The sequence below is a fragment of the Penicillium expansum genome (genome assembly GCF_000769745.1).
Source record: "Penicillium expansum strain MD-8 chromosome Unknown contig192, whole genome shotgun sequence".
Classification (NCBI taxonomy): Eukaryota; Fungi; Ascomycota; class Eurotiomycetes; order Eurotiales; family Aspergillaceae; genus Penicillium; species Penicillium expansum.
This window is the reverse complement of record NW_015971404.1, coordinates 157388-170321: the sequence shown is the minus strand read 5'-3', so window position 1 is coordinate 170321 and position 12934 is coordinate 157388. Positions and strand designations below refer to the sequence as shown.

Genomic DNA, 12934 nt, shown 5'->3' with positions numbered 1-12934 from the left:
GATATTAAATGCTAGACTTGAGATAACTACACATGTATGTAGGGTCATACACAGTCCCTGGATGTCGCATAGGGGTTACAGGTATTTTGCACTGTTTGCACATCAGGGGTCTAGACCTGACGTCAATTGCCTCCTCCTTGTAACAACGCCAACTTTTGGTTTGGAGATAGAATTCAGAGAAGTCTTGGATAAGCATGTGGCGCACTGGATTCCCCTTTTGATGCTTTCTAGAAGCATGAATACATCAGACAGGAGCCTATGCTCCACACCCTCCATTCTATCGGTTTCTCCAACCACCAAACAGAGTGTCTCAAGCGTAACTAGTCTACGCGGCTGTGACTGGCCAACAAGATTGAGCTTGAATATAACTTGTAAATATTCTTGGTCAACGTATGTATGACATCAATGCTCTTTGCTATACGACCGGTTTCCATGAGAGCACCACATACTTTCAACATACGGTACTCACTGCTTTCTTATATAGATCTGCCATCACAGCCATCTGGTATACATCACTCAATTATCCCCCATCTATCTTCTACGAAAAATCTGTTCAGTTACCTTAATACATATACCTCTTTCGGCGTTTCCATCACATACATCATCATGGATATTCAAGGCACCCCTATCAATTCCGGCAACCGTGGTACTAAGGTCACCACCGATCCTCGTACACAACAGCGTATCGAAGAGCCGTCTGGCCCTATCACCAATGACTCACTTGCCGCCGAGTCTATCCGCCAAGGTGGCGGCTTCTCTGGCAACCGTGGCGCTGAGGAAATGGGCATGTCAGGAAATCAGTCTACGATAACCAACACCAACACCTCCGCCTCCATCAAGCTTCCCTCCACCCCATTCGGCGCTCAGCGCCAGGACCGCCATGGGGAACAGAAGTACCCCGAATGCGTGGTTGGCCAGGGCAACTTCCCTGGCACACATATGGACAACTCTGGGTACGCCGGTGGCTCAACTGCGGCCAAGAAAGAGATGGGCATCAAGGCTGGCGAATACTCTGCCGCCAGCGGTAGTGGTGGTGATAGTCAGTTCAACGACGTGACTGAAATCAAAGGGGGTGGGCTCCCCTCCGACGATGCTAAGAATGTTAGCTTCAAGTCGGAGATCGGCTCCAGCCAGGATCCTGGCCGTGACGCTATCAGCCAGTTCCAGCACAGCAATGCCCACTCTGCCAATGAGTCTGCCCGTACCCATCAGAAGGGTATGGATACTCATACTGTATATGAGCACTTGGAGAGTGACCAGCGCGCTTAAGTCTGGAATTTGGCCCAATGTGTCTCATCCTTTTATTGCGAGAGTGAGCGTGCTTTGGTTGGGCCCGGCCTGGGCAAGGGCTATGATTTACGATTGCGTACGCTTATGTACAATAGCATCTGATAACATGATCGTTATATTCTTTTGACCTTTTTATTCCGTATCAATCTCTAGCTAGGTTCACTTTCTTCGACGTTGACGGCAGGTTTTGGAGTCCATCGCGCCAACCTGGTCCTTACCGGCATATAAGTGCTAGATAATACGACTTTAAGCTGCAACTTCAGCAAGGTCACATCTAGAAGAAGTAAAATAATAAGTAACAACAAAGATATATGTTATATTCGAATATCGGACCTAATTTACGCCGTACACTAGTAAACCTCCCTCTTTCAAGCACACTTTTAAGCCCTCTTTTCGCCATATTCTAATAATACAAACTAAATAAGAGCAACAAGGCAAAAATGGCGTGGCTAAATTATGTGGGGGTTGGCGTGATGGACTCTCAAATCTGCCGTAGGGGTGGCATTATAACCTTTCCTAGCCTAGTATCCAGGTAGGAGTCAAGAATAAACATCTGACACCATTGTCAATGGATCACAGAAGAAATTAATTATTAATCGGTCAACGAATGTACAAATCAGAATATAAATCGACATCAAAAGATGCGATAATCATCCTCATCGGATTCCGAGCCCGAATCGGACTCAAAGTCACTAGAAACAGATTCTAGGAACTCATAGCCATGTTCTCCCACGGCGCGTGGCTGGGTGCTTTCTAGAGGAGCAATGACTATTCTCAATGGCACCTTCAATGTTTCATCCAAGCCCACATCCCCATCCTGAGCACCCTCTCTAGCTAACGCCCCTTCCCTCCGTCTCCAAAGGTAATTTCCCAGTTCAAGCAAGCCGATGGTGAGAATAGCAATCCAAACCACCATTAGGAGAATAATAACCGTGGTAAAGACCCCTGGAGGGTCATAATGTGGGAACGCCATGGCTTTTGATTTTAAAGTCGTGAAGGAGAAGCGGGATGCAAAGAAAGAGGGTGAATGTCCCAATGAGGAGTGGGAGAAAGATGCAGGCGTGGTGTGTTTGTGTTCATTGTTTAGGGCGTTCTTTGTGCGTAGGTATTGGAGAATCTCGTTGTACTGGCCTTGCCTCTGAGTAGCATTGATTGAGCTCTTCTTGTCTTCTGAGGAGTGGTGTTCCTGCTTCTGTTCTGTTTGTTGGATGTAGGGCGTGTGTATTTGCTCGGGTATTTCTGGGGATGCTGGGATCAGAATTGAGACCGTTGGTTTCCCCAACTCGGAGGTTCCTGTTGTATAGTGGTCATTTGGTGTGTCTTGCTCTGTTGGATTGTCGTTTTGGTTGGTTGGCCATGCTGTGTTCTGTAGTGGATATAGGTAAGTCATCGAGTCGACAATATACATAGTAGGTTGGCACTAACCCCGTTGTATTTGACGTGTGGTGGGTCTGGTAATAGATCATATCCTTCTTTCTCAAAGACTTTCCATATTCCACCAGCATCTGGATCTGGGTATTGTTCTGTCTTGACCCATTTGCTGATTCGGATTGGATGGGATGTAGTTGATTGAGTAACGCCCAAAATGAGGGCTAGTGTGAAAATGGAAGACCGAGTGATGTGCATTGTCAGGTATATAAAGAGTTAATTGGCTAAATGATAGGCCAGTTTATGCAGAAAGAATGAATTGCCCGATGCAGAACGAGGACATGCAGTTCCTTATATCATTTTTCAGGGACAGGAGATCAACCGCAAGGGCCGCCGCCGTGCCTTGACACAAGGAATAAGCTGGGTAGGACAGTGGAACCCCCCCATTCCCAGATTCGGTGGCTATTACTAAATCTGTTGCTGGATCTAGGCTAGCGCTAAAATATCTGTGGGCTTAGGATGGGATTTATCTAGGGCGCTATGCATGGTGATTGATTTAGATTGATATCTGCTGAGCTTGGGGTATGCACTTCATCCCTTGTTTGGCATCAAAGTCAAGGGAGGTGGGGATTGATCATATTGATCGGCGTGAACTCAGAACGCCATGGGAATAGTTTATCTTACGATGCAAGGCTAATTGCCCAGGGGTTGGCTCTTCACACTATGTGTAATAAATCCATCGTGTTGACCCCACCTACTATCTACAATTCTTGATTTCGCTACGTCGTGACTGATTACATTTGAGAGCATTTAAGGTTGACTTCCTTGGACCGAGGGTACTATCGAATATTAGAGGGGCTCGAGGACCCGTTGTTCTCTCGGACAAGGGAACTAATTATACCGTCAGACTTGTCGAGAATATCAACTTATACATCAATCAGACATAACGTGGTCTATGTATGCAAGTGTCACACTGCCTGTGGGGCAGTGCGATGACTTAGATTTGCATGGGATGTCCATTAGAATTAACCGAGACCTTACTCAGAACCGACAGTCTATGAGGTTGGTGATATCTCATTGGAATTCTTGCCTTTTTCGTACACCATTGAAATAACGCCGAGTTGGAACAAAAGAGCAAATATAGAAAGATACCCATAGGCCGGACCCCATAAGACATGCACCATCCGAACAGACGGTATCAGAAACCTGTACAACCAGAGAACCCACTCGCAGTGAACAGCGTGGGAAGAGCAAATAACAAAAGGTAAAAGAGACAAGTCGAGAACATTTTTAGACTGTCAGCTTCTTGAGCTCCTTCTGGGTCAAGCCAGCAAGCTCCTCGAACACCTTGGTGAACTCCTCATCATCCTCCTTCTTGCCCTTGGCAGCCTTGGGGGTAACCATGACCACACTGGTAGGGCGCTTAGTGGCAGCGGAAGCACCGAGCTCAGCGCGGGAGGTGACGAAGACGTAGGGAATGCCGTGGTCCTCGCACAGGACGGGAATGTGGGAGATAACGTCCATGGGGGAGATATCGGCAGCGAGAACGACAACACCGCTGGGGACACCAATGGCAGCGTTGGCGGCGGGGATGGGAGACTTGCGGAGAGCCTTAACGACCTCCTTGACACCACGCTTGAGAGACTTGTTGACGGCAGCTAGAAGAGGGAATGTCAGCATGGATGTTCTGGAGATAAGAAAAAAAAGTTGCGCAACCATGCGATCAGTAGACATGGGTGATCCGAAGATCCGATGAAAATCGACCATGCGCACTGATAGTGGAATAGTGAAGTAAAATTTCAAAAAGACAATGAACGTACCCTTCTTGACGCTCTTCAGGACCTTCTTGGCCTGCTTGTCCTCAACCAATGGGTTGGCGAACGGCACGAGGGCGCCGACGGGGCGGTCGACAGCGGCGTCAACCTCACCCTCGCCCTTGACAGCAACAGCACCGGTCTGCTCGAGACCCTCCATGGCCTCAGAGTCAATCTCCTTCTCTACTGCATCGACAAGAGCAGTCTTATCCTTCTTCTCTTTCTTCTCCTTCTTGACCTTGTGCACACCGTCCTTCTCCGCACGCTTCTCCTTCTTCTCAGCGCGGTCCTTCTTCTCGACCTTGTCCTTGCCCATGGTGACGATTGTGGGGTATTAAGCGGAAGAAATTGAGTAAAATCGAACGAGAGACCGAGGTGGAAGGAGACGAGTCACGGGTGAGGGTGGTGAACTGAGAATTCGATGCCAAAATCGAAATAATTTTTAAAACGGCGCTAACCCCTTTTCGGGTACAGTTCACTGCTGACATAATCCTAAACAAGGCGGCCCGCCTTTAACCATCTTCCCTTTGATACAGCTCTAGGACAAGTTGCGCAGTGTTTCTTGCCTCATGCCTCATTAGACAGGCTTTTCTGTGGGGCTTACAATAGCCTATACTCACCGTGAGATTTGATGTATCTCCAAATTATTTTTCAATGCAACAACTAACCTCTCCTGGCTCCTAATAGATGGACAATAGCCAGAATAGCCGACCGGCTTCCCAGCTTATTGCTGGATTCGGCTCACCCTCGACACCCTCCAGTGCACGGAGTACCATGCGCCGATCGACTGCTTTGCGACAATCTGGCCGTTTTACACAATCCCAAGCCCAGTCCCATCAACCCATTCATGGTAAGATGATACCGCGCTCAGAGTAACTCGAGAGGCCTTTGACGGAAAACTGACTGGTTTGTTTAGACACAGAGAAAGACGAACTGCGTGTGCAATTGAGTACCCTCAAATACGAGCTCGAGAATATCAAGCAGGAACGCGAGTTGGAGGCTCTTCGCCATGAAAAAGAAACCCGCGACTTGCAACTGAAAGCGGATTCAGATTTCCGGAAGGCCCAGGTGAGTCGCTGCAAAATTCTCGTTTACACGAGCTCAACCTGACAATTTTTGCTGCAGACTGCCGAATCTTCGAGCAACCGGGCCACCCACAAGAGCGAGGAACTCGCGAAAGAATTGAAACAGATCCAAGACCAGACTTTGAATGACAAACTTGCGTTTGAGCGCAAGATTAGAGGGCTCCAAGACGAGAACCAGAACTTGCAAGAAGAGTTTGACGACACTCAAGCCCGACTTTCTGACCAGGAACGACAATTTAAATACCAGATCAATGAGTTAGAGACCGTCCGCGCTTCCCTACAAAAGACGATCGAAGAATTCCAGACCGATATTCAAAATGCCAGGACATCGCAGGAATCAACGCAAGAGAAATTGTCCCAGCGTGAAGCTGAGGTCGCCGAGCTCGAAGCGGAGAATATTCGATTGAAGGCCGAGGGAAACGATGCCGAAGCGTTGAATGTCTTAAAAAGAGAACTTTCCGAGCAGGTCAACCATATTCGGGAATTGGAGTCGGCAACCCGTGATCAAACAACGGAGCTGCGTCACCTTCGAAAAATCTCAAAGAACGTTGAAGTCGTTGAAGAACAAAAAAGATCAGTGGAGAACCAGCTCCAGCTGATGAAGGGCTTTGAAGCCGAACTCAATACAGTTCAAATCCAGAAGCAGATCTTGGAGGATGAACGACAATCTTGGGTTAGTCTGTTGCAGGAAAATGACCAGCCTGCAGAGTTTGACTCCCCAGATGCCATCGTGAGGGCGGTCGTTCAAGGACGAATTGAGGTTGCTACGCTCCTTGATCGTCTGGGAACTGTTGATGCTCAACTTCTTGAGAAGGATGAGGCTATCAAAAGCCTCGAAAGTGATAAAAATACTCTGCAACAGGAGTTGGAGAAACTCCGCGTTGCGAGTGCCGCTTCTGCCGGAGGACCGGGTGTCGCGGAGGGCCGGCTTCGAGCTCGACTGGAGCGCCAGCGTGCGCTTGCAGTGAAGGAAGTTGAATACTTGCGGGCCCAACTCAAGACATTTGATGCGGAAGAGGCCACAATGAACGAAGATCAGTCACAGTTTGATGGACAAAAATCAGAGCAAATAACCCAACTGCAACAACTCGTCGATGAATACCGCAGTGAGCTCCACAAAGTGCACGAAGAGCTTTCTAAGCAGGAAGCACCGAAAGAAGAAGAAACAAGAGGCGTCAAGCGACCTCTGTCTCCAACCAATAGCGAAGCCGAAAGCGAGCGTATCGCTGTGCTCAGCCGCAAGAACCGCAAGCTCCAGGAACATCTCACCAAATCAGACCAGGCCACGACTCTCGCTCGCCGGGAACTGGATGCGGCCAAGTCGCAGATTAAGTCTTTGAAGGCCAAGTCACGAACACGCGTTCTTGAACTGCGCGATAATCCAACAGCTCAAACCGAACAAATTAAGATGACTACTCTTGCAACTCTCCAGTCTGCGAACAAAGACCTCATGTCGCAGCTACGCGGGGGCCATACCGATGTCAAAGTTGTCCCGGTTAGCACCCTAGAGAGCATCAAGCTCGAAATGCAAGACATGGAGCGCACCGTCGCCGATAAAGAGAAGCGTATGCGCCGACTGAAGGAGATCTGGACAGCGAAGTCCTCTGAGTTCCGGGAAGCCGTAGCCTCTCTCCTCGGCTTCAAGCTTGATTTCTTACCAAATGGCAGAGTGCGTGTAACTTCTATGTTCCACCTCTCCTCTGCATACCGGCACGGTGACTGCGATGCACCTTCTGACTCTGGTCCCGGCAGCATGGGCAACGGTGAAGAAAACTCCATCGTCTTCGATGGCGAGAACGGCACCATGAAGATATCGGGTGGACCGAACAGTCTGTTTGCCATGGAGCTTAAACCTCTCATCAAATTCTGGGTCGAAGAAAGAAAGGATATTCCATGTTTCCTGGCAGCCATGACCTTGGACTTCTATGATAAGACCACCCGCGCTGCTAGGATGTGATATGTCGGATCAGTATCATATTCGTCAAGGCTTTTTCTTAACTTTTCCATATCTGTATTTTTGTGATTCCCCGGCACATGTTGATTTGTGCTATGTTGTGTGTTCTTGTCAGTGATGACCCGCTGTTTGTTTATGCAGTAATTAAATCAACACTGCATACCTATATCTTACCCACTCTTTCCTTGTATCAATGAGGGCCTTGCAGACAATCCACCATGGTACTCTATCCTCCCATCTCTCACATCCCTAGAAAAACCTTCAAATCCTGAAATTATCTTACATGTATGGGGTGATGTTTGGCACTCAAAACCTCTCCCTTTCTGCTTTTTGATCATGGAGTAATAACCGAGCATGGCAATATAGAGGTTTACTGGAACAAAAGCAGTTTATTATTTCCTGCTCCCTAAACCCCTAGATGGTGAATGTACCATATACAAAACCTCGAGCTCTTCTTTGGGTGATGTAGACGTTGCTGTCTGGGAAGGTAAACAGTATGAATTGATATGTAGAGATAAATTTTAGAATGGAAATCAATTACAGCAGACCAGTCGTCACAGTAATTAGACACGCAGCCAAAATAAACCACACGAAGAGCGGCGAGCGGATGTGCTTGAAATGAGTGGATCTGATCCAGAACCAGTCATGAAACCCCCTGCGGAGTGCCAGCGACCCTTGCTGATCTGGAACACCCGATTGAGGGTTGAGCAGAGCCTCAAATGCTTTAGAAGCTCCAATCTTTGCGGCCATGGCTAGGAGATGTTGGATTTCATGGTGATTGTTTGTTGCAGTTGCACCGGCATCGACAAGGTAATCTGCAACGTCAGAGACACTTCTTCGGAGAGCACTGGCTAGCGCAGTATCTCCAGAGAGGTCCACGCGGCGGATATCACAGCCATGGTGGACTAGTACCTTGGCAGTATCGCTGCTGTTCGATAGGTGCAGTGGTGTCCGCCCGTAGAGATCGAGACAGTTTGGGTCGAGGACTCTGGCAGACAATATCATGTCCACCAGCTTGGTTTTATTTTCCAATACGACCTCATGCAAGATGGAACGCCCGTCAACCAGGTCGCGTACTTTGAGGGTTGCTCGCTTGCTGGTGATAGCATCCTGGATTAGATCCCAGCGCTGATGTTTTGCGAGAACCAAGGCGGGCAAGTCTTTGATAATCTCGGCTGCAACCGAGGGGGCAAATTTGTTTAGCCCGGGGTATCGATTAGCTAGGGAGTTTGCAACATTTTTGTCCTGAAGGGCAAACAACAGCATGGAAGCTGTATGACGTTGCTTATTGGCAATATTTGGATCTGCACCTCGCTCCAGTAATGCCTCGATAGTGTCACGAGCAAGGGAACTGGCTGATTGGCATGCATGATGGAGGGGCGTGCATCCAGCTTCATCCAGTGAGTTGAGACTGTACCGGGGATTCTTTGATAGTTTGTCATGTAACAGGGAAATCACCTTTGGGTGTGTCTCTGCGCTCGCAAGGCGAAGAAGCTTGTTGGGAAAATTCAACTCTATCCGGCTGCATCGCAACAGGGCTTCGACAGTGTTCGCCATTCCGTTCCTCACTGCCAACGTTAAAGCGCTTTGTCCGGCATTATCCATGATGTTAGGGTTGGCGTTGCGCTCAAGAAGTAATGTTACAATCTCATGGCAGCTGTCTTGCGAGTCGCAGGTCATTGTGTTTTGTAGTGAAGAAGCACGTATGGCCTGCATAATGGCCGTACGCCCGTTCGCGTCCTGTACATCGACATCTATTGATTTGTCTCTCAATAGTGCTTTGACGCCTAAAAGATAGGGGCGTTTTGCTGCGCGGATGAGAGCCGTTTTGCCATGCCCTCCGACCCTGGCGTTTATATTTATTCTTTCCCTCTGCAAGAGCATCCGTACAATTTCAAAGCGATTATCTTCTTCTTTGTCGGGGAGCGGGTGATCTGCATCGGATGAACCAAGCATAGCATCCACGAGTGTGGCATCCTCGGGTTCTGCCCCTAAATCTAGCAGTTGGCGCACCACGTCGAACTGGCCCTGAACGCAAGCGTATCGCAAGGGGGTCCTACTATATCGTCGATCACGAATGTTGACATCATCGCCCTCATGGATCAGCCTCTTGATAAACCCTGATAATCCAAACCAAGCACATATGTGGAGGCCATGAGCATCCTCGTGAATCCAGAGGACCAAGATGGTGTAACCTGTCCTCTTCACCATTCTAGCCCATGCCTTGATGTAGTGGGTGTTGTGCACAAACTGGAATGCGTCACGTTGAACAGGATGATCGATCTTTGGATAGGCCATCCTGACGTGGTCCCCCCAATACTCCAAGGCATAGGGCAAAAATGGGTAATCTTTGGTCTTTTCACAATGGTCCAAAGCATCTGGGTGCTTAAGGTATTTTAGGCAACTGCGGGCCATTACAGTATGCGCGTCGTTCAACATCTCATGATCCAGCCTGGCCAGAACTTTCGATATGGAAATGTGGAAAAACGAAACCCATGACTCTTCCTCTTCAGCTCTATCGATCGAGATAAGTCCTTTGCATGCCTCCAATATAGGCACTCTCTTGTCCAGGTTAGATGGCCTGATCTGACCCGTGTTACTTTGCAAGGCCAGTGCATGCGTGAGCATCTTCAGGGTCAGGCAGCGGCGTGCTGAATAGACAAAGCGCAGCGTTTCCGGGCCTAGTCGCTTTGTACGACCCGTCGACTGGTGGTACTCGACTCTTTCCAGTTTCCGTTTAACATGCTGCACTAAAGAGTCGTGGGGAATGACTTGTATCTGGTCAAGCAGGTCCTGATCCGTCGCCACCGCGATGTTGGTTGCCAGGAAATCTTCCATACAGCACCTGGCCACCAGGAAGTTCCCCGATGCATTTTGTGCAATCTGCCTGGCAATAGTGTCCAGCAGGTCGGGCTTGTTACTTATGTACCGGGCATTGCTGGACGCGATGAAGGCCGGAGCCGGATTCATTCGTTTGTCCGTTAGCTCCTTCAATGCTTCGGGGACCGAGATTTCCGACTGCAGCCGGTGACGACAATACTCCTTGAGCTCTTCAGGTTGAGCTCGGACTTCGACGTCGTCGTCGTATTGCACTACCCCCTCATGGCTTTTGGGGCATCTCAATCCTTTTTGTCGACAACCCCAGCACACATCAAATCCGTCGTTATCGCAGCCACAGCTGAAGTATATGGCAGGGTTCCGCGATTTGCAGAGGTTGCACTCTATCATATTTTCCCTTTCGGTGTAGCCTAGGGATGTGGTAAGGAGACTTATCTTTTGACCTCTCTCCACGAGGTCCATGGGGTAATTTCGGACAACCTCACGCACAGCCTTACCACAGTCTCCCATGCCGTCAACGATAAGGTATGTTCGCTTGTATCTTTCGAGCAGGGTTTCAAAAGCCTCACGCTGGATCATGGTACTCGGCGACTGTTCTATACCATAGCGGCCGTAATGATCCTGGATTAACTGGGGGATCTCGCACGATGTGTCAAACTGAATTAGCTGCCTAAGAAGGCTGCCCATTAACTTTTCAGGAGTTTGTTCGGCTTGTCGATTGTCGTCTAGATATATGTAAAGGACAGGACGCAACGGAAACATTTTTTGCAAATGGTCCACTATAATAGCACAGAGATGGGTCTTGTCCACGATGTCAGACGGGCGTCGATACACACCTTTTACAGGTTTTTAGGGTTATTACTTACCTTGCCGGTGCCGGTCAGTCCATAGCAGCGAAGTCGCTGGCGAGCCCCATCAACCCAATATTTGAACTGCTCCGAGTCGAGCAGCCATTTTCCGGTTGGGACACAGTCCTGCCACAGATCCACCTGCCGTTTGTGGAAATGAATGGGGGTAATCCAGTCTAAAATCTTGTTCCGATAGGTAGTCTCATTCGCGGCCTTGATCTGTGTGATATCTTGCTTTACTGAAGTGACCGAAGGGGGATACAGTCAGTTTCAGGATGATCGGAATGTATTTTCTCTTGGGAGGTAGGTGGGTAATTTACATACGATCAACAAATATAGCTGCCAACTCTGTCCCAACCACTTCCTCTGGCTGGATGATCCTCAGGAGATCCTTCGCATATCCCGCTGCCGTGATCGCAGCGTAGGGCTGCCACCGATCATTCTTATGACTGTCGGCATAGTCCGAGATGCCGCGGATGGTAATACACGGAGAATTGTTCATGAGCCCGGCAGCCTCCATTTGGAAGCAAATCACATTCTGGTCCTGACGCATCCGGTCTCGCACATGGGCTGATTTCATCACCACATCGGCAGAGGCAACAAGACCGTAATGAACCGAGAGGAGCTCGCGGTCGCTTCGAGTCACTGTCAGGCCAGGATCACATTCGTCACAGGTCGGCCCCTTTGGATGTTTGTAGTCCGAACGAAATAAAAGGTCGTGCTCTCGGCCGGGAAAGCGGAAATGGGAGTTCCCGACCCCTTGGAGCTTAGCTATACCCTCATCGATGAACGTTTGCATACTCCCTTGTCCCAGTGCGTGATTGCCTCTGAGGTTCCCCGTCGCGGAAACCAAGACCGGCGGAGGCCTGTTCAGATGCGGTCCCATATAGTAACCCCCATCGTGTTCGCGGCTCAGGTTGTACTGAAAGACCCCCCCTAGAAACGGTATTCACATCCCATTAGATTTACAGCAAGGTAGCATGGGAATCGATGCGTGGTGCTTGCATGTCTTACATACCATAATTCCCTTTAGGCTCACTGACGACCACATCACCCAGCCTTATATCATCTGTTCCCCCGTACGGGTTGGGTGCATCTCTCGTACCCCCGCCGATGCCCACGACGAGTGAAAAGCGGACCTCTGGGAAGGACCGGACGAGGTTAGTGGCCACAGTTGCAGCCTCAGCCTTCCCTGGGGCGGTTGCCTTCACGATAACAACGTTATGCTCCCCCACGCGACCGAGATTGTATGAGTTTTGGTCCTTGGGAGTAGGGAGGGGTTGATGGGAGTCATCCAGCATAGCCATGGCTGCCACGAGCTCAATGTGTAAGATGCAAACCCATGCCACCGTGTAATCCTCACGCTTGAGCTTCAGTCGTGTTGTAGAGGCCATTTTGTCTGGGTATCAAATCTATCTGGAGGGCATTGGGATGGATCGGTACTGAAGACGCATATCTGCTTGCATAATTATGAGAACTTCTCCCCTTTCCTGAAGAGCCTCATTCCTTATCTTCCGACAAGGCCGTGGAAGTTCCGCTGCATACGCCATGTGGGAGCAGCTCAGCTCACATCAGCACTAATGACTCGCTCCCACCATGCACCATGCAGGGACTGGCACTCAGCCTCACAGCCTTGTCGCCCGGGCGCAGTGCGGAATGTGGATTCAGCCTCGATGGTGACCGGCCACCAGTAGGAGGCCGGGAATTTGATGATTTAAATGATAAATGCGAAGATTA

The 12934-nt window shown here is 49.3% G+C and overlaps 5 protein-coding genes across 5 annotated transcripts; 2 read left to right on the top strand and 3 right to left on the bottom strand.

Moving 5' to 3' along the window:
• Positions 1-606: 606 nt before the first annotated feature.
• Positions 607-1269, top strand: PEX2_060500 (uncharacterized protein; the record flags this gene model as incomplete). The annotated part of the gene is made up of 1 exon (XM_016743323.1): positions 607-1269. The coding sequence occupies one exon, from the start codon at positions 607-609 to the stop codon at positions 1267-1269; it is 663 nt and encodes a 220-aa protein (XP_016596045.1).
• A 655-nt stretch (positions 1270-1924) lies between these two features.
• PEX2_060490 (uncharacterized protein) lies at positions 1925-2916 on the bottom strand (the record flags this gene model as incomplete). Its single annotated transcript, XM_016743322.1, has 2 exons — positions 1925-2656; positions 2716-2916. The coding sequence occupies 2 exons, from the start codon at positions 2914-2916 to the stop codon at positions 1925-1927; spliced, it is 933 nt and encodes a 310-aa protein (XP_016596044.1).
• A 1032-nt stretch (positions 2917-3948) lies between these two features.
• Positions 3949-4788, bottom strand: PEX2_060480 (uncharacterized protein; the record flags this gene model as incomplete). Its single annotated transcript, XM_016743321.1, has 2 exons — positions 3949-4430; positions 4479-4788. The coding sequence occupies 2 exons, from the start codon at positions 4786-4788 to the stop codon at positions 3949-3951; spliced, it is 792 nt and encodes a 263-aa protein (XP_016596043.1).
• Positions 4789-5159: 371 nt separating this feature from the next.
• Positions 5160-7514, top strand: PEX2_060470 (coiled-coil domain-containing protein MAD1; the record flags this gene model as incomplete). The annotated part of the gene is made up of 3 exons (XM_016743320.1): positions 5160-5322; positions 5389-5540; positions 5598-7514. The coding sequence occupies 3 exons, from the start codon at positions 5160-5162 to the stop codon at positions 7512-7514; spliced, it is 2232 nt and encodes a 743-aa protein (XP_016596042.1).
• A 534-nt stretch (positions 7515-8048) lies between these two features.
• PEX2_060460 (Nucleoside phosphorylase) lies at positions 8049-12591 on the bottom strand (the record flags this gene model as incomplete). The annotated part of the gene is made up of 4 exons (XM_016743319.1): positions 8049-11150; positions 11216-11436; positions 11522-12133; positions 12216-12591. The coding sequence occupies 4 exons, from the start codon at positions 12589-12591 to the stop codon at positions 8049-8051; spliced, it is 4311 nt and encodes a 1436-aa protein (XP_016596041.1).
• Between the last annotated feature and the right edge of the window lie 343 nt (positions 12592-12934).